Source organism: Prionailurus bengalensis, chromosome C1 (assembly GCF_016509475.1).
Source record: "Prionailurus bengalensis isolate Pbe53 chromosome C1, Fcat_Pben_1.1_paternal_pri, whole genome shotgun sequence".
Taxonomy (NCBI): Eukaryota; Metazoa; Chordata; class Mammalia; order Carnivora; family Felidae; genus Prionailurus; species Prionailurus bengalensis.
Window position 1 is genome coordinate 213,839,498 of NC_057345.1, and position 21,328 is coordinate 213,860,825.

The following is a 21,328-nucleotide window of genomic DNA, read 5'->3' on the forward strand; positions in this document are numbered from 1 at the left end:
AAATCTGTCAAAGACTTGAACAGACACCTTACAAAACAAGATGCATAATTGCCAATGAACGTATGAAAGTGTGCTCAACATCATTAAAGTAATACAAATTAAAACTATCTAAGATACCACATCAAAGACGAGAGTCGCTTAAATTAGGAAAACTGTATCTAATAGGTTCTAAAAGACAGTTTGGCAGATTCTAAAATAGCTAAGCATATTCACACCATGCCCCACTCCTAGTTATTTACACAAGAGAAACGAAAGCATCATGCCATAAAAAGATGCGTACAAGAACAGCAGCTTTCTTAACACGAGTCTCAAACTGGAATCAATCTAAATAACCATCAACAGGAAAATGAATAAGCAGATTGTGATAGGTCCACACAATGGAATACCTTCAGCAACAGAAAGGAACAGACTTCTATTCATCCAACAGCATGGGTAATGAGCAAATGTCAGGCACAGAGCATACATGATGTATGATTATTCCATGTACATGAAATCCGGTAATAGGCTAAATTCGCACATGGTGATAGAGAGGTCAGCAATGTTTGCCTTTGAGAGGTTGCCTGGATCCAGGGGGTCAGCTTGCAGGTGGAGAGGTTAGACGTACACTGTTCTATTTGCCATTTTTAAATTAACACGTAAGTTTCCAGCACCATCCCTTGTGATCTCCACTGCCTCTTCAGGGTTCTTCAGGGCAAACCCGTTGTTTTTCTGACCTCTGGGAGCATACTTCACCTACAACAGCAATTAGCACCCCTCTGCCCACTTTTGTCTACGGATTTTGATGGAAATCTCTCTTGTTCTCATTGCCCAGCGATTCTCCTTGCCAGTGTGAATCCAATTTCTTTATTATCATTTTTAGCAGGGTTTTTAATAAAAGACAAGACACATGCTTCTTTTCAACCTGCAGTCTTTGAACTGAAACTTGTTTTTTCAGGGATGTTTCACAATAATGTGACATCATTATTCCCTGAGGCACGCTAAGTACTGGGAAGTGGCAATGATTCTCTTCTGGTTTGACAAAGAAAGCTTCTGAGTCTTCATGATACAAGATGTTGATTAAAACATTATTATCAGAGCAATAAAATGATCAACTAACAACTGGAATTACAGACCCCAGTTTAAAATTAATTTCACAGGAAACATCAGTGATTTCTGAAATTCAGGTGCCTGAAAAGATTCACTAGCGCAGACAGATTTATATTAACACAAAGCAGGGCAGATGTCCCAGGAGAAATGTTTGATATTCTTGTGAAATTATCAATTTATACTGTGTCATATCATTATTAACCACATCCTATCCTTTGTAAACTAGTTTTATAATATTAGCAGGATGGCATTTCTCTTAACAGCTCTACATCAGAAAGGGGACAGCTTGTTTTTTCTTTCTGATATTCTTTTTCTCTTAGTTGTTAGTTAGGAAGTATTTTCAAGGTTAGATTTTTAGTCCATTGCTTTCTTTTTTTTTCAAAACTGTTTTATTTGAGTGCGGTTTATTCCATTGCTTTTCATTCCTCTGTTCACTATATCTCAATTTTGTTTAAATTTAATTTTTTTAATTACAAAAATATTTCAGATATGTGAAGATATCTTTACAATGGCTTTGATCCAGACAGACTGGAACAGACTTTTTCAATCCTGCATTTAAGTCTTTCTTTTTTTTTTTTTCTTTTATTTCAGTCTTTCTTAACCCTTATGCTTTCTTCATAATATCTTTGCTTATTGCTTTAATTCCATGTATTCTGTCTCTACTCGGGACCACTTAACTTATATACGTTAGTTTTTCACAGCTTATCCTTTATATATGAATCTTACAGCCACTACAAACATCTTGGAAATCTCGATGACCATTTTCATATGGTATCCTTCCTTCCTAGGGTGTCTGCAGAAGACCAGAGCATCGATGACAGACTCATCTATGAGACTGTATTCAAACACTTCAAAAGACACAAGGTGGAGATTTCAAATGCAATAAAAAAGACATTTCCCTTCCTTGAATGCCTCCGTGACCGTGAACTCATCACCAATAAAATGTATGAAGTAAGTGACGTATGTTATGTCACGATATGGTAAACTGGCCCCAAATGAAATTGTATTTTAATACCCTGGACGCAAACATCAAGCACAACTGGCTGACTGAGGAATCTCCTATGAGTGGGAGGCCTTTCCAAGTATTGTTGTAAGTGTTTCCTATAAAGCAAAAAGTGAAAGGAGAATCAGTCATCACCAGAGGCAGCCCTGCTTCTCACTTAGGGACTGGAGCTCCATGGTGCCCACTGGACTTGGATCTGAACCAGGAGTTCTCCAGAGATGCGTAATGCCTTGTAGGAATGCATAGAATATAACATAAACTAAGAATTAAAGGTAATTTTAATGAATTGCTGTGTAACGTAAATGAGTTAATTTAATAGAATAATAATTAACGCATTTCAATGGACATCAGTTTGAGTCCTTAGATCTGAAAACATTAAAGCCTACAGGAAACTGGTGTCCTGTTAGGACAAAATGTGGGAATTGATGATTGTTATTCTTTCTCCAGCAGTTTTCAGTTATTAGGGTTCTTTTCCTTTTTTTCTTTTTCTCTTTTTTTTAATGGTACCTTTGGAGTCTTGGAATTTGGGTGAATTTTAGTAGTAGGCATTAATGGAGATACAGAGATGCAAGTCTTCCTTTTTTAATGTTTACTTATTGATTTTTAAAAAAATTTTTTTTTAACGTTTATTTATTTTTGGGTCAGAGAGAGACAGAGCATGAACGGGGGAGGGGCAGAGAGAGAGAAGGAGACACAGAATCGGAAACAGGCTCCAGGCTCTGAGCCATCAGCCCAGAGCCTGACGTGGGGCTCGAACTCACGGACCGCGAGATCTGACCTGGCTGAAGTCGGACGCTTAACCGACTGCGCCACCTAGGCGCCCCTATTTATTGATTTTGAGAGTGAGAGAGCAAGCACAAGCGGAGGAGGGGCAAAGAGAGAGGGCGAGAGAGAATCCCAAGCAGGCTTCTCACTGTCAGCACACAGCCTGACTAGGGGCTGGATCTCATGAACCGTGAGATCATGACCTGAGCCAAAATCAAGAGTTGGACACTTAACTGACTGAGCCCCCCAGGTGCCCCAATGCAAGTCTTCTCTTTGCCCTATGAATATGCTTTCTCTACGGCCACGTTCACAAAAGGGGAGAACTGTCACCTGCTTTCCTTGAGCTCTTTAAGGCCAAGTCAGTCCTGGGGAAAAGGCAAGGATTGTGCACGTAACAGGACAGCTGCTCATCATTCCTAAACATGTATTCCTAAAACATCTGGCCAGGTTCTTAAAGGGCTACATATTATTTAACTTTGAAACTGTTACTCTTCATAGGTGCTCTCACATCTAATGTAAATGACGGTGAGGAGATCAGTTTTACAAGTGAATATTTTTAAGGAGGAAGGAGTTACATACAAATATGTAGAAATTCTAAAACTTTATATGAGGGGCGCCTGGGTGGCGCAGTCGGTTAAGCGTCCGACTTCAGCCAGGTCACGATCTCGCGGTCCGTGAGTTCGAGCCCCGCGTCGGGCTCTGGGCTGATGGCTCGGAGCCTGGAGCCTGTTTCCGATTCTGTGTCTCCCTCTCTCTCTCTCTCTGCCCCTCCCCTGTTCATGCTCTGTCTCTCTCTGTCCCAAAAATAAATAAAAACGAAAAAAAAAAAAACCTTTATATGAGAAGGTACCTATGGAGGGAACCTGGAATACATTACCCATAAAATCACTTTCTGGGGGCTCTTCTGTAACTTGGAAGTCTGTATTTATATTTTCTCTATTCAATATTTTTTTAAGGATTGTCAAGATTCTTGTAGAAACCTGGTCCCTGTACAAAGAGTGGTGTATAACGTTCTAAATGAGCTGGAGAAGACATTTGACCTGCCACTTCTAGAAGCATTGTTCAGCGAGGTCAACATGCAAGAATACCCTGATTTAGATCACATTTATAAGAGCTTCGAAAATGGTAATTAGGCTTATTATCTACCTTTTGATGTTTTATATTTTTTCTTTTTTTCTTTTTTTTTTTTGGACAGGTGTATATTGAGCCACTACAATTTGCTACATACAGTGCCGGGCAGTGAGGATATAAGAAAACACAAATCATGAGCCTTCTTAAAGCTTATGGTATAATGCCTATGGTACAACACCCACCTGGAGGTCTGCTTAACTAGGCCTTTAGACTCACAGGATAACCAGAGGCAAATGGCATCAGATTGACTTAGAAGGACACATTACAGGAAATACAGCATCCCAACAGGCCAATAGCAGTTGCTCCTCTTCTGTGGGACTCCTTGCAGTGGTCCACACTGCAGTCCACCAAGTTGACTACCCAACTCAACTGTCAGCTTAGCTGTGGATAAAGGACCCACCCTGGCTTAGCAGCACCATGCCCATGGGTATCAATATCTCATGTAACAGTGCTGTAGTTGCAAGTTTCAGGGACCTCACAAGGGACAAGGAGAGTTAAAAGAGTCACCACACTGAAGGAAAACCAGAGTGTGCTTTGTAGTGTCCAGATAATCCCTCCCAATCCACATGCACTTTACAGTCATTTTTAACCCTAAACTAGGGCTAAACGAGGGCTTTTTAAAAAAATTTTTTAATGCTTATTTTATTTTTGAGAGAGCTACACAGACTGCAAGTAGGGGAGGGGTAGAGAGAGAGGGAGACACAGAATCCAAAGCAGGCTCCAGGCTCTGAGCTGTCAGCACAGAGCCCGATGTGGGGCTTGAACTCATGAACCGTGAGATCATGACCTGAGCAGAAATCAGATGCTTAACCGACTGAGCCACCCAGGTGCCCCTACACTAGGTTTTAAGTAGGCTGATGTTGGCCTAATAACACAGGAGAGAGGCCACCTTGATTAGGTTTCCAGAGTAATGAGCCAGAAAATTAACCCAAGGTTAAATTTACCCTTAAAGAAGGAGAATTGTTGTTGTTTAATTTTTTTAATGTTTATTTATTTTTGAGAGAGAGAGAGCAGAGGAGGGGTGAAGAGAGAGGAGACACAGAATCGGAAGCAGGCTCCAGGCTCTGAGCTGTCAGCACAGAGCCTGATGCAGGGCTTAAACTCACAAACCGTGATATCACGACCTGAGCCGAAGATGGACTGTCAACTGACTGAGCTACCCAGGTGTCTTGGAGAATTGGTTTTATTAAGTCTTTCGGGGTGAAACAAACATTATTCAAATAATCACAAAAACAATGCTCTGCCAGATGTTCTACAAAACTAAAGGTTTGATTCTCGATTTTTTTCCTGGGAAAGCATGAGTCTCTATTTTATTTTTTAAATGATTTTATTTTCATTTATTTTAAGGCCTGCAAGAGTTAAGAGAATGCTTGTGTGTGTGTATGTATAATTTTTTTACTTGCCTAGAAAACCTTTTATTTCAACAGAGTTTAGTGTCAGTGGAGTTCTCCAAATAAGGGAGAGACACATCATAAGAAGAAGGCTCACATGTCCTGAGGAGGGTTGGCATTATGGGATCAGGCATGGAGTGTCCAAGGGTCCAGCGTGTCTTCAAAACAAAGACAAATTTGATGGGGCGCCTGGGCGACTCAGTCGGTTAAACATCCGACTTCGGCTCAGGTCATGATCTCGCGGTCCGTGAGTTCGAGCCCCGCGTCGGGCTCTGTGCTGACAGCTCAGAGCCTGGAGCCTGTTTCAGATTCTGTGTCTCCCTCTCTCTGACCCTCCCCCATTCATGCTCTGTCTCTCTCTGTCTCAAAAATAAATAAACATTTAAAAAAATTTTTAAAAAAAACAACAAAAAACCAAAGACAAATTTGATTTGTCTCAGAGAGTGAGAAGAAGACTGTGGACCTGATTTGTGAGAGATAAGTTTGAAGAAGATTTTCTTCAAAGAAAGAAAAAGCTAAGAAATTAGAAGTTTATTAATAGGCAATAAAGAGATATCAACAGTTTTATAAGCAAGGAAAAAATTAAGCATGTGCTTTGTTGATTTGTGTCACCAGTAACCTTATCTGAGAACAAAATTTCTACAGCAAGTCAGTACAGTTAGAAATGGAATAAAGGAAATTAAATACCTAATCAGAAATTTCAAGTCAATATTACATTTGCAACCAGGATGCCCTGGGCCATGGGAACAAAGGGAATGGTGGTTACATGTCAACTGCCTACATCTCAGGGGCTCTGATCCTCTCCGTGGACTGCAGGGACCCCCCCCTTCCAGGTTCACTGTCCACATCACACGTGTTAGGTTCCAGGGCTCCCCGAGCTGGGGTGACACGCACCTACACTCGCCGCTGCCCACCTGTCCCTGCGGAGGTGGCAGTTGTCACCTCCCGGACCCTGTTGTCCCCGGGAGCTGTCGGTCAGCGACCCAAAGCCAAGATTCGGGGGGCTGTGGCCCGAGTGCGGCACCCTCTCCTGTGCCCCAATTCCCACCTTCATCTGGTGCTCAGAGGCCCCTGAGCCCCCATGGGACCCTCCACACACAGGCCCCCTTCACCTTTCCCTTTGTTCTCTCTTATCTTCTACCTGGTTTTCCCAGGATCTGAGGCCACGTCCTGGGATGACGAAGCACCCGTGGCTCCCACCATCCAGTGGAACTCACCCCCACTGGCACTGCCCCAGGAGGAGCTCCCGTCATCAGCCCTGAGGCAGCAGGCCCCCTCCTCCCTGGCGCCCCCTCCTCTCTGGACTCCCCACAGACAGCCCTCCCCACCAGGCTTCCTGGTTCATTTCCTTCTTCCCATGTGTGCTGGGTCACCTGCAGGCAGGGGCGCTGGGCTGGTGTCCCAGCCTCCGGAGCCCGGAGCCCACGGGGAAGGCGTCTGAGGTCGTCCTCCAGCACTGCAGTCTGCTCAGTGCTCAGAGCTGCGGAGTGTCCTTTGTTCCCGGGACCTGGGCCCCTGAGAGGTCTGTCTCGTTCCTCCTGGTGTCCCCTGCTTTGTGTCTTTGGGAAGCCCTCACCCTCCCTACCCCAACCCTCCTCTTGTCTAGCAGCATCTTTAAAGTAGCTGGGCTTTCTCTTTCATACCCAGGGATCTCTCTCGGAGCTTAGCTCATCTCCCAAGGAAATCCCTGTTTCTTCCTTTCAGTTTGAACAGTTCAGAAACACATTTCAGTCCTTTTACTTATTTTGATACATGCATTTCCTGGCCATCCACAAATTCTTTTACAAGGCTAATAATAGGATCATGATGTTTTCCTTTATCCTTATATTGGAGGAGCTCCTTTCTGTGTGAGAAACATAGATTCTCTTGCTGGGAGTTCTCTTTTCTATCCCAGGGATGATGGGGGAATTTTACAAAGAGGATCAGACACACTGAGCTTGGGGGATGGGAGCTGGTAACTGTGCAATATTGAAGTATTGTTCCTGGTCTCTGATGGGGATCCCTAATTGCCTCCTCTGTCTCCCTCTCTTCAGCAATCCAAGAAAAACTTAGTTACCAAGAAAGTGATGGAGAAGAGGCGGTGAACAGTCCTAATATCCAACTGAGCCTTGAACAAGGTGATTGTAACCTGATAAATACCGATTCTCATCTGCAAAGAAGAAAAGGAGAAAGAGAACTCAGGCCCCAGTCCTGAGTGGATTTGGGGAATCAGGAAAGAAATGTTAAGGACCAAGGAGAAGGCAAGGAGCGGTATTTGTGTGAGCATCTAACCAGAGGAAAAATCCTGGAGGAGTATCTGTGACAAGAAACTATTGGCCCAATAACCAAGATGAAGGGACAGAAACCCAGTGTGTCAGTAAAACCAGATTTAAGCAGATTAACTACCAGGAAGTAATTGTGATTTAGAAAGGCCCCTATAGGAGAAGATCAGTGTAAAGCTGTGAAGGGCTAAGAACTGGGCCCATGGTCAATATTAAATGATGGCAGTTGGGACCAATTTCAATGTGGGGGATGTTGTTCAAGATGCTATTCAGAGAATGCCAGTCACAGAAAAGAGGAAGTGGTACAGAGGTGGAGGGGAGGATGTGGGCACTTTGAGGGAGAGAAGGAAGGGAAATGAAAACAGGGAAGAAAGGGTTAAAAGAATCGAAATAACCATGTTATTTTTTTTTAAAGCTTGTTTATTCATTTTGAGAGAGAAAGTGCACGGGAAGAGGAGGGTGTGGGCAGAGAGAAGAAGAGAGAGAATCCCAAGCAGTCCCTGTGCTATCAGCACAAAGCCCAGCACAGGGCTCGATCTCACAAACAGTGATCATGATCTGAGCCAAAATCAAGAGTCAGACACAACTGACTGAGCCACCCAGGTGCCAGGTGCCCCGAAATACCCATGTTACTAACACCTCACTGATTAACAATTTGCTCTGACTGTTGTAGGTTTGTAGCCTGACAGTGCTCAGGCTGCCACTGGAGGTCAGCCTTGCTTATGTGCTCATTTTGCAGACCCTGTGGGCCTTTAGCCTGGAATCCGATGAGCAAGGATGAACCCAGGCATTTTGAACCCAGAGTCTGTGTGTGTGTGTGTGTGTGTGTGTGTGTGTGTGTGTGTGTTGATGGAAGTAAAATTCACATAACATAGAATTAACCATTTTATTTTATTTTATTTTATTTAAATTTTTTCTTTTTAATGTTTATTTTTGACAGAGAGAGAGAGAGAGAGAGACAGACAGACAGAGCTTGAGCGGGGGAGGGGCAGAGAGAGAGGGAGACACAGAATCGGAAGCAGGCTCCAGGCTCCGAGCTGTCAGCACAGAGCCCGACGTGGGGCTTGAATTCATGAACCTTGAGATCATGACCTGAGCCGAAGTCGGATGCTCAACCAACCAAGCCACCCAGGCGCCCCAAGAATTAACAATTTTAAAGTATACAGTTTAGTGATATTTAGTGTGTTCAGAATGTTGTGCAGCTACTACGTTTATCTAGTTCCAACATATTTGGATCACCTTAGAAGGCAGCTCCGTGTCACTCCCTATGCCCCTCTTCCCGAGCCTCTGGCAACCACTAATCCAGTTTCTGTCTCTTTGGATTTACCTCTTCCAGACATTTCATGTAAATGGAATCACACAAACATGGACTTTGTGTCTGGCTTCTTTCACTCAGTGTGATGTTTTCAAGGTTCATCCGTGTTGTAGCATGAATCAGTCCTTCATTCCTTTTTATTAGTGGTTAGTATTCCCTTGTATGGCTATATAACATTTTGCTTATTCATTCCTCAGTCGGTGACGGTTGTTTCTACCTTTTGGCTGTGACAGAGTCTGCATTAATAACCCTGTACTGCCATTCCAGTAATCTAATGAAAAAGACAGAAACATGAGACAAAAATTGGGAAATATATGCAGAGAAAGATACAGAAAAAAAAAACCAAAAATGGGAGAATCAGACCCAGAATCCTCATGAACAGGCCAACAAAATAGACTGAACAGATGTGAAAAGGGAGGGTGTGGAGGGAGAGGAGGTAGGGACAAAGCCCCAGAACTTTGTAAGAACCCAGGTAAGTCTGCTGGTCAGGGCAGCTCTGGAAGCAAAGGTGGCATCACTGTGGCCACGGGAGTCAGGATCAACCATCTCCAGTTACTTAAGTACCTCGTGTAGGACACGCAGTGAGATGGCTTGAACGAGGCCCTCGTAGCCTGGGATGCGGGCGACCCTCGTCCTCCACTCTGCCACCTGGGGTCTGACTACAAGAGTTGTGTGGGATTTGCCAAGCCCACATGGCCTCTGTATTGATACCTGGAGGGGATCTTCACCTCCTACTTTATAAAAAAGGGGATTGGGGAAGAACAGCACAGACCATACTTCAGTTTCTGAAAGAAACTTTCAATTTCTTCCCCTTAGGAACTGGTGAAAACTCATATCGAAGCCTGACCTGGTCGTGCCCACAGTCCTCATCTTACAACGGTCTGTTCCTGTTGACTGTATTCTGTGATCCCTTGCTGTTCTCGTTCCATTCTGGAATGTGCTAGAAGGGTGGGGGCTGCTTCTTTGTATCGCTGATTACCCAGAATGTCCATCTTTCCTTCTGCAATTTCTCCAAGGAAGTCCTGGGGTGTTTGCCCTGGAATTCATTCCTTACCTTCTGCTGCTCTGCCCTCTATCTCTGGACACTGTCCCCTGTGGACTTACTTGCCAGCTCCTTTTGTTGCTGGCTTCCTGTTGAGTTCCCGACATGGGGCACTAACAAGAGATTGGAGAGTAGGAACAAGGGAGAAGTCGGATCTGTCCATAATTCTGGCAACGGCTGCATCTCGCCCATGATACCACTTCCCACCAAGCATGCCAGCCAGGGGCCAGCTTCTATCCACCCATTGATCCTGGCCTCTGTGCTCACCCTCTGGCCCTCCCACAGCTTACTGTTAAATATTCTTCCGGTTCCTGCATTCTTTTATTTGGACTTCTTAGCTGTTCCTTCAACTGCATAACTAACCCCCTGGATTAAATTCCCTCTGCTGTAAAAGCTAGAGCGATTTGTATTTTCCTGTTGGGCCCTGATTGATATAGAGGAGAATAAAACATCTATGAATCAAAACATGGTTTAGGTACAACCCCATCTGAAAATGGACTCTCGGAGAACCTCTGTGAAACAGAACAGATAAATGCAAACAGAAAAGATACGAGTGACAAAAATGATGCACTAGAAAGCCAAGAAGCAAATAAAGAGTGTGCCCAAGAGTCTGAGCCAGCAGGTAAGACTGATTGCCTGGGTTTGCATGAGCACAGAGAGGCCAAGGAGTCCTTGCTGGTGGCAGAGAATGGAGTCTTGCACAACCCAAGGAAATATCTATTAACAAAGAAGGGGAAACTCATGCAGACACAGAGGGGGCAGTAGTGGAGGCTAATATATTGATGGGAGAGACCTGGAGGAAGAAAAGTTAGGAAGGACTAACAAAGAGACAAAGGATGAAATTCTGCAGTACCTAATCGGGAAAGAGAGACAGAAAGAAAAGTCAAAAGAAGTCAGGGAGAGATTGGCCACAGAATCACTGAAGCACAGACACTTTCATGAGGTGAAGGTGGCAATATATGCAGACAAGCTATAGTAGAAACATGAGAAGAAAAGAGAAGTCAGGTGAGATGCAAAATGGAAATGGGCAGAATAAGGTCTCTCTGTCGGGCCTCAGCTGTGGTCTATTTTATCCTCAGAGTCCTGTGAACAAGCACCTATCCACGTGAATAATGGAGATACAAGAGAAGAGACACCCAGCACATTGCCCTGTGATGAAGAAAGTAATTGTTACTTTTCCTACCAATATTCTAATTCTATCCTTGTTTTTCCATGAGAAAAAAAGCTTTCCTCTTTTCTCTTTCTACCAACCACCTCTCTGGCCCTATCCAAGACCCACAGCCTTGTGCACAGCCTCTGACTACTTTTAAGTAAGCAAGCAGGAAACAGAGCTCAGGTCTTTAATGGAGGGGGTGTCCCTGAAGAGAGGATGTGAGGAGAGAAAATATGAAAAAGTGAACCATGGAACACTGGTGGCAAAGTACATGAACTACATAGGTTTTAGATAAATTGGCATGGAATCCAAACAGTACCACTTTGTGGAGTTGATGAAAAGGAGTAATTTGCAACTTGCTCTTCAGAAGTTGTAGCAGAAACATGGAAGCCACGTGTGATGCTGCTGGTCAGTTTGTGAGTACGGAAGCCCCAGTGAAGGACTTGTAGGAAAGAAGTGACAGATGGAAGGACTTGGAGCAGGGGACAGTGGCACAGGGGGAGAACTTTGATGATCATTGGAATGCTTGAGATGAGGGAGATGAATAGAAAGAAAAAATCAATATAGAAGAGGCTCTTTAATAATTAAGAAACGAAGAATAGGAGAAAGTAGAAAATGTAACAGAGAATGGATACACTGAAAAATCAGGTGGAGGACAGCAGGGCCAGTTTTCGGGGGAGGCAGCGAGGCCCTGGGGCACATGTAAAGAAAATCTTACTCTTGGTTTCTTGTGCCCTCACAACCTCCCCTGCCCCATCCTAGACACTGCTGGGCCCTGGGAGACAGTGATAAAAAATTGTTGAGAAAAAGAGCATGATAGAGAAATATACAGAAGGAAATGAATACCAGTAAATAGAGAAAATGGGAGGAGGCATAGAGAGAACTATGTAGAGGATGAGCTAAGGGACCATAAATGAAAAACTGGTGAAGAGTGGACCAACTGATGAGACAGAAGACAAATCAGTGTCCAATTTGAAGAGTCAGTCACTGGAATGAAAGCACAAAGGGCCCTTTCTAAGACCGTTGAGAAGGGTAAGGTGTCTGCAATGACCAAAATGGCCTTCTAACCCCCTCAGATAAAAATAAGCATTTACCCAGGCATTTCATTTCTCCATGGCTTCAGTCACCATCTGTGATCTATGGATTCCTACACACACATCTCCAGTCTGGACCTGCTTTCTAGATTCATCCCTTCAAGTTCCTAAATTTTTGTATTCAAAGATCTGAAAGCTCTCTCTATTTGGAGGCTGTATCAGTTATCTACTGCTGTGTAACAAACAGTCCCCAAATTCAGTGGATTAAAACAACTGTGACTTTATTTGCCACTTCTGTCAATTCCAACTTTAAAATATGTCCAACTTGCTCATTTCTCTCCATCTCCAGGATGCTCACTCTAATCCAGATTCCTATCACTTCTCACTTCAAACAGAGGAACTCTCCTGCTGGCCTCCTCCTTATCTTGCTCCCCTCAGATCCATTCTGCACACTTCAGCTCAATGGGCATATCAGAAATGCAAACCAGTTCATATGTCTTTGCTATTTAAACTCAGTGCCTTCTTGTGGCCCTCAGCATGAGGTCGACACTGTTTGGTATGGAGTATTGAAGGATACTTCCCATGCAGTTGCATATTCCCCCCTCATTCTCCCTTCCACCAAGTTCCCACCACACCAAATTCCATTTCTTTACTTGAATTTTACTAGCTCTCTCAATTATATCTCTGCCTTTACACATGCTTTTGGAAAATAGTTTGGTATACTCTTTCAAAATTGAAAATACACATAGCCTGTTACTCAGCAATTGCATTCCTCAACAGAAACCAACAGAAATGCACATTGTTCAAAAAAACTAAAAGAAATGCATATAAGGTCAGTACTATTCATAATAACTAAAATCTTGAAATGGCACAAATTCATTTTTATGGTTTTATTTTTAATGGGTTATTTCTACAATGGAATACTATACAGCAGTGAAAAAGCAAAGTGAATACAGATGACTACCACACACATCATGCTGAGAAAGGAACGTGAATTGATCACCCTGCCCCATGACAGAAAGACAGAGAAATAGCAAATGAGAGAGAAAAGGCATGATTCTATTTATACAAACTCGTGTATATTTTGGAACTGACAAAATTAATTATCAGTGGAATTACTAATCAAAGTGGTGATTAATTTGAATTACATGATGGAGACAATTAGTGGAAGCCATCACTAAAAGGCTTCCATGGTATTAGTAATCTTTTATTTCTGGACCCGAGTGATAGTTACCCAGATATGCTCACTTTGTGGTGATTCAAAATTTATGATTTGCTTATTTTTATCTATGTACATTATACATAAAATATAATTTTAATTTTTAATTTGTTTATGTTTACTTATTTTATAGAGAGAGTGTGTGCATGTGAGCAGGGAGGGGTAGAGAGAGAGAGAGAGAGGGAGAGAGAGAAGCCCCAGCTGACAGCACAGAGCCTGATTCAGGGCTTGAACTCATGAACCGTGAGATCATGCCCTGAGCTGAAATCAAGAATCAGATGCTTAACTGACTGAGCCACCCAGGTATCCCAATATACTTCTTATTTTTAAAAGAGCAAAAAGTAACTCATAAAAGGATGGGAAGAGAAAATAAAAACAAAAAACCTCCAAAGCCCAGAATCCAGACAGGCACAGAGGAAGGGACACAGTTAAGCAGCAGGAAGGGAGAGGGGTGGGGGGTGAAGCTTCATCCCTGCAGTGGATTTACAGGGAGAAGGACTTATCAATAGGAGTAAAGCATGTTTACTCCCTTTGGGGGAGACAAATGAAAATTCTTCATTTATTACAATTTGATCCAGGAGTAGAGCTACCAGGCCATGGGATCCAAATAAATTCCTGTTCTGTATATCTGATGGATATAAAGAAAGAAAAGCCATTTTTTAACTTGACAGTTGATCAGCAAGCCCAAGCGAGGACTAACTGTAACCAGGCCTCTGACATAATAGGTAAGTATGACTGTACGAGTGTGTAATGTGAGTCACCAGTTCCAGGCAAGGGGCTGGGACATGTCAGCAGGGTCCATCGAGGCAGTCCGGGTGGCCTTGGATGGAGGCAAGGGGTGAGGAACCAGTTAGGCAGTGAGCTCTGCAGGAGAAAGTCCCAGTAATTGGAAAAATACCAAAAGACAGAAAGGTTAGGTTAAAGTATTAACGTACAGGAGACTATTTCTAAATCAAAAGAAGAAAGTATGGGGGTAGATGTGGAAGAAAAGGGAAAAAAAAGTCAGAGAGCCAAGATATTCATGAGAGGAGATGGAAGACAAAGAGAGGTGTAAAGAGATACCATTGCCAGAAAGAGAGGCCTAAGGAAGAGAAATGGTCAGAGCCAAGAGGAAAGTCAAGAAATAAATTGAGAAAAAAAGATAGAGGTAGCATGAGAGCAGGAGTAAGAGGTAGCACAAGGGCAGGCGTAGGAGGTCTCAGGACAGTGGGGAAAGAAGAGTGATGGAAGGATGAGCAAAGCTGCCCTCCGTGCATGGATTCCGTCACCTTTGGTTTAGGACCTGGAGCAGCCCACGAGTCATACACATTCAAGCACAGACCAGGGTGCCTTGTGTTAACTTAGCTTCCAGGTCTTTCTAGTGCTCTTTTACAGTGTTGCCTGCTCTGTGGGCTCATTGGCCCCACCTGCAACTAAAGGGTTTTGCTCCTCTGTGCAGTGATCAGCAGTGACTCTGCAGAATCCAGTGATGGAGACGAGCCCCCAGAAGCCTCCACGTCAGCACTGGAAAATGGACCTGGTAAGACAGTGGGAAAGCAGGCTTTGGCTGCAAGAATCTGAATTAAGAGCTACAGTTTGATGCATCTTACCCTGTGCCTATTCTGTATGATAGATTCAGTTTATCCTGGAATCCCATTCTCTGCATTTATTTCACTTGACCTTTTTGGGAAATGAAGGGAGATAAGAAATCATATACGAAATATATATATATTTATAGAAGATGAGGCCTATTGCCTGATAGGTCCATGTATGGATTATATAGTAGAAAGAGGTTTCCAAAATGATGAGTTTGTTTTTCAAATTAGCTAGTTTCTATGCTTATAAAGTGTTGGAATTATACAGTGATTTCTACAGGGAACAGAAGGCTAAATATTCCTTTATTAGAAGGTCATATTGTCTTCTGATCACAAATTGTGTCAAAAGACAACTCAGCCAGCTATCTAGTGTTAGCAGAAAAAAGATTCAGATTAAGTACTCTGAAACCCAAGTATCATTTTTGAGAGTTCTTCAGCAATTCATGGCATATATGGTGATTTTTCAAAGGACTTTTGCAAATAATACCTTACTTTTTAATTCACAACAATCTTAAGGGGTAAGGAGACTAAACACTGTTACCCTTGTTTTCTAGAGAAAACGCAATCATATCAAGGTCTTCTACAAAGTGTCATGGCAAATTAATGGGACTGACAAGACTAGCATCCTGGATTCTGCATTTTTGTTTTGTAACACAGAGCTAAAAACAATTATCAAAATGTGTTTCCTCAATTCCAGGGTAGCAGGAGCTGTCCTAAGATTTGGAGCTCTTTAGTGCACAAATTGGTGATTCGTTTTCTCTTTCTACTTTCTAGACCCATAGGATATTAGAAACATGCCTATTTGGGGGAAACATACTTGGAAAATATGTAAGAACAAATAAAAATGTTACCTGGTCTTGATGTTACAAATGAACCATGACTAAATGATATGTTCATTCTCATCGCTCACTATATCTGTCAAAGTAAAATGTTAATTTGCTTCAAATTTTAAAGAGTGCACATTTTAGCTTTGGTCTTAGGGTTAGCAAACTGTTCTAAAAGGCAACCCCAAAATATGTCTATGATATGGACACAGAGCTTATTTCTCAGCCTTGCCAACTTTCATCATGGCACCAGGTTGGCAAGGAGTAGAGGAAGCTTGCTATTGTCAACACAAGATTTCCAAGGGTTCCCTATGAGAAGCAGCAGAGATAGGAAGTGTGAAGTGACAGTAGAGGGGCTAAGAAGTAGAAGAGGAAGAAATGTAGGAAGGTAAGGTTCAAACAATGCAAAGTTGCCCCTTGCCTCTGGGGACAGGGGATGGAGGTGACGATCATACAAGGCAGGTGGCTTAGAAGGACAGACCAAGCAAGGCAGCACTGTTGCAGGCCATGACATGCATTGGTTTTCAAGATTTTTCTAGGTTTTCTTATGAGGAGATTTCCTGCTAATATTTCAGTTTCTTAGTCATACACTGGGACCCCTAAAGATTCCTATTCTTTTGTGCAGTGACCAATAACCTTGACTCATTAGAATCAAGGAAGAGAAAAGAGTCCCAAGAAGCTGCCTGCTCACCACTCCATATTACAGTAGGTAAGAATATTAGGATTGAAACCCTGGGTAACAAATACTCAGAGTCTAAATCCAAAGCTCTGTTTTCCTGATGAATCTTGTTTTGAGCATGCCCCATATGCCTTAATGCTATTACTTCTAGGAGATTATTTTGTGCATTTAATTTCTCTGAGCCTATTGGGATGTAGAAGGGGACAAGAAGGCATTATTGATTGTTGTTTAACTGTACCGATCCATTTGATTGGTATATAAAAAATGTAGCAAAAACAAATTGGTAAAATGACAAACTTTTTTTACTATACACTATTATATGTATTAGTGCTAAAGGTTGAAATAATGTACTTATTCTCTACCTATATGCTTTAGATTCTAGCCGACATGGTAAGCATGGTGTTCCTCTATTTGTTCACAATATTGTCATTAGTCCCAAATGCAGAAAATCTTCGAAGAATAATTTGTGCTGACATTTAATTATTGGTGAGGAAATGGCCTCTGATCAGCTATTCTCAAACCCAAATTACTTAATCCATTGGCTTACACTGTGATTTTTTAAAGGGTTTTTGTAAACTAAGCTGCATTTTGTTTTCATAAAAACCTTAACAGGGAGATAGGGTAACCAGGTAATCCCAGCTTTATAGATCAGGAAACTGGAGCTAGTAATGTTTAAAAGTCAGTTACAAATTCACAGGGAGAGTGAAAACGAAATTTAAGCAGGAACTCAGCATTATGAACCCAGGCCACCAGAACTGGATTCAGTTGAAGAAAAGTGAAGAAAATGATCATCAAAACATTATTATGATTGGGGCACCTGGGTGGCTCAGTTGGTAAAACATCTGACTTCGGCTCAAGTCATGATCTCATGGCTTGTGGGTTCAAGCCCCACGTCGGGGTCTGTGCTGACAGCTCAGAGCCTGGAGCCTGCTTCGGATTCTGTGTCCTTCTCTCACTCTGCCCCTCCCCAGCTCACTCGCTCGCTCTCTCTCTCCCTCAGGAATAAAAAAAAATGTTGTAAGCCCATTGAGTTGTCACAGAATCTGTAGACTCTTGAGTATGAATAATTATTTCCTCCCCTTTACCTTGTGGAGCCCACGGATATCAGAAAATCACCTATACCCAAAAAAAAAGAGTTTGGAAAGTAGATAAGGGCAAATAAGAACTCTTCATGTTTACAAATAAATAGCGTTTTCCACAAGAGATTCATTCTAATTCTTTGCTATAGCCTTCAAAGTAAAATATAAATTTACTTTAATTTAAAATGGTTTTGTTTTAACTTTTGTATTAGTTAGTTAGGCTAACAGTCATAACAAATAAACCCAAAGAAGTCAAGGACTCAAACACAGTAGAATTATTTTTTTTTCAAGTAAACATTCTGAGAAGTTTTAGAAGTTTAGATGAAACATCCCCCATGTTTCAAGTGGGATTCAGGGAAGCTGCCAAGGGGAAGATCTGCCTTCTTCAATACCAGACTCCAAATATCCTTGGGAATTGGGAATATTCTTGCCCTGGGTTTTTAGAACTTCTCAAGTGTTTCCTTCTCGGTTCCTTTGTCATACACTGAGACTTTCAAGGGATATTTGCTCCTTCTGCAGTGAAAAAACTTGATGACTCTTCAGAGTCTACTGAAGAAGAAGAGCCCCCAGGAGTCTTGAGCTCAGCACTGAGAAGTGATCCTGATGAGGAGGGTAAGGACCGTCATACTGGACTCCCAGACATGAAGAATCTGAGTTCAGAGTTCTCGTTTCCTGGGCATTTTACTCCAAGCACACTTCACAGTCTATGATCCCATTCTCTGCATTTATCACATTTGGCCATTTTGAAAAATGCAAATAGAGAAATCATTATAAATTCAGGTTTAACAAAATGACTCTAGTTGAATGGCAGTACAATCTGTATGACATGCTCTCCGATTTATTAACCCCAAAGTATTGAATTATGTAGTGGTTTATACCCCTGTCCACTCCTATTCTGTAGAGAAAGTGGGGTATCTGACATTGCTTGATTTTGTCATAAACTTGCTCAAAACTCAGAAGACTCTGATCATAGACTCTGTTTATCAACAGAAGGAAAAGCTTCTGATTATTACCATCAAATTCAATTTATAACTTATGACACATGACCGTAATATGACACTGGCCTATATAATGATATTTGAAAATATATTCACTGATAAAATATCCTTTTATGTTTATAACAACTTAGAAATAGGCCAGATAACTGTTGTTCTCTCCCCATTCCACAGATGAGAAAACTCTAGCCCATAAACATTTAAGGATGTTTTACACATCACATATGGAAAGTTACCAGAAAAGACAGACCAGCCTGGACTCCTACCAAACATCCACAGTCTTTTATTCAAATATTTGAAGCCAGACATACAATAATAATCTCTTTTCAGAAAGACAATGTGGTTTATATCCTATACATTACAAAAAAAAATCCAAGAGGGTCTGGGGCAGAATCCCATTCTCAAATATACTATATTAATGTTCCTGCACCAAATTGTGTGAATTAACACCAAGTGTGAGAAATAAAGATTTTACATGGACTCATGACAACTCAAGTCCAGATTCACTGCCCAGGTACTTAGCTGCAAACCTGTAGGAAAAATATGGATTTTCAAAACTTCTTTGATTTTTCAATTAGGGCCAAAGAATTGTGGTTCTTGGCTCTATTTAGTAGTGATCTTTTTCCTTTAGATGGAAAGAAACAGAAATGATCATCATAGTATCTTTCGAATCCAAATCCTGTCTACAATGTGAGTAGTCATAAGTTTTACAACTTTAGTTGTAGATGACTAGTTGTGTTTTCCTTTGTTTTTTAGATCCTGTGGACATTGGAAACAAACCTATTTGGGGGATAAACAATAGGAAAAGACGTAAGCTCAATTAAAACTTTTGATGTAAAAAAAAAACTTTTGATGTAACAAATATCTTTCTTTTTTTTTTTTTTTTTTTCAACGTTTATTTACTTTTGGGACAGAGAGAGACAGAGCATGAACGGGGGAGGGGCAGAGAGAGAGGGAGACACAGAATCGGAAACAGGCTCCAGGCTCTGAGCCATCAGCCCAGAGCCCGACGCGGGGCTCGAACTCACGGACCGCGAGATCGTGACCTGGCTGAAGTTGGACGCTTAACCGACTGCGCCACCCAGGCGCCCCACAAATATCTTTCTTTACTGCTAAAACGTTGCTCAAAATTTTTGTTATATCCTTTAAAATAAAAAAAAAATGAATTTGTTGGTAATTTAATTGATTCATATTACACATTTTGAAATAGGTGGGATTGGCTAATTGATACAATATGTAGTCTTCAAAAGGTTCAGTGGCACAAGTAAAATAGAAGTATATTCTTCATTCGCCTCAATAGGATAAAGTAGTTCCCAGGGTAGAGAGGCGTTCTGCTCCACATGATTATTAAGGGCCTAGCTGATGGAGGCTCTGACATCTTGAAAATGCTGCTTCCACAGACTTCCTGGATAAACAACAGAACTGGAAGAAGTATGTAAAGACAAGTGGAGAGGGTAGGACATAGTGACAAATGGCAAAGTTGTCCTCTAGCCCAGCCCCGGGGATGGTTCCTGGAGCAACCTTGACTGACAGGTCAGATGGAGCCACAGGGTAGCCTGGCAGTAGGAATACTCCTGCTCCTCCTACATGAGCTTCCCTTTCCAATTTTCCTTTTAAAAAATTTGGTGCCGGATTGGTTTGTAAGACACAGACTGAGACTGCTAAGGAATTTTATTTCTTTCTGCAGGGATCAGCAGTGGTGACTTTTCAGAATTGAGCCACACGGAAGAACCTCAGGAATCTTCTAGCTCAGACCTAAGAAGTGGGTCAGGTAACGAAGATTAGGATGCCAAGCCTTGGCCTGCAGAATGTCAGGAATTAAAAGCTACTGTTTCCTGATGATTTTATTCTGAGCACCTTGAAGACCTGTATCCAGTTAATCCTGGGAACTCCTTTTCTGCATTTTAGAAAATAGAAGGAGACAGGAAATTATTATAAATTCATGTTTAACAGGATGAGTCCTATTGAATAAATGTATGTAATTATATATTGCTGTTGTAGAAGAAATTGATAGCAAACTGGTGGTATCTTTTTTAATACCTACTGTTATGCCTGCTAACACTAAGATCTTAGACTTCTATAGCGATACATTAATTGGCCCTAATGTCATTTGTAATTGTAAAAGCCTCAAAAGACAACTGGTCCTGCTATGTAATTATAGACAGAAATAAAGCTTCAGATAAACAACTTTCAAACTTTAGTATAGTTTTTAACAGATGTCCATTACATTGTAATTTGATTATATTGTGTTATTTTAAAGTACTTTGGCAAATAAGATTTTACTTTAGTCATAACAATATCCTTAAGACTTAGGCAGGCTAATTCTTGTCATCCACATTTTGGGATGAGGAAATACACATACAAATGTACAAGGGTCAAGAAGTGTGACTGCTGTATGTAACAGGCAGGAATATAAGAGCTGTATCCCATGATCAAAGTCCAGAAAGAAGATATAAGGGAACTGATATATAGTATCAGCAGAATGTATCACAAGAAAATTTATTTAACAGCTATTTGGATGATAGATAGATAGATAGATAGATAGATAGATAGATAGATAGATAATAGGTAAAAATGAAAATCATAAAGAAAAAAGATGGTAGGAGTGGAGCCAGCTATAAGGTGTTCAAAATACCTAGAAGGGAAGAACCAAAAATGATTAATAGAGAAATAAAAAGGAATAGAGATGAAGAACATCACTGACGAAAAGAGAAAACCACACAGAGGACAAGAGAAATCAGGGAGAGAAGCTCAAAGAATCAAGTGATGGAGATAGA

At 41.6% G+C, this 21,328-nt stretch overlaps 1 protein-coding gene across 4 annotated transcripts in view; it reads left to right on the forward strand.

Moving 5' to 3' along the window:
• The window catches only part of SP100 (SP100 nuclear antigen), a 100,370-nt gene that overhangs the window by 38,009 nt on the left and 41,033 nt on the right, over positions 1 to 21,328 (forward strand). For 2 of the 4 annotated variants that reach the window (XM_043578128.1, XM_043578129.1), the window contains exons 2-13: positions 1,875 to 2,037; positions 3,811 to 3,979; positions 7,410 to 7,493; positions 9,769 to 9,831; positions 10,470 to 10,616; positions 11,074 to 11,157; positions 13,979 to 14,125; positions 14,839 to 14,919; positions 16,424 to 16,507; positions 18,076 to 18,168; positions 19,308 to 19,361; positions 20,239 to 20,322. In XM_043578128.1, coding sequence (XP_043434063.1) covers positions 1,875 to 2,037; positions 3,811 to 3,979; positions 7,410 to 7,493; positions 9,769 to 9,831; positions 10,470 to 10,616; positions 11,074 to 11,157; positions 13,979 to 14,125; positions 14,839 to 14,919; positions 16,424 to 16,507; positions 18,076 to 18,168; positions 19,308 to 19,361; positions 20,239 to 20,322 — 1,253 coding nt within the window. The remainder of the gene's footprint in view (positions 1 to 1,874; positions 2,038 to 3,810; positions 3,980 to 7,409; positions 7,494 to 9,768; positions 9,832 to 10,469; positions 10,617 to 11,073; positions 11,158 to 13,978; positions 14,126 to 14,838; positions 14,920 to 16,423; positions 16,508 to 18,075; positions 18,169 to 19,307; positions 19,362 to 20,238; positions 20,323 to 21,328) is intronic. The other 2 variants (XM_043578130.1, XM_043578131.1) reach the window with 1 other exon arrangement.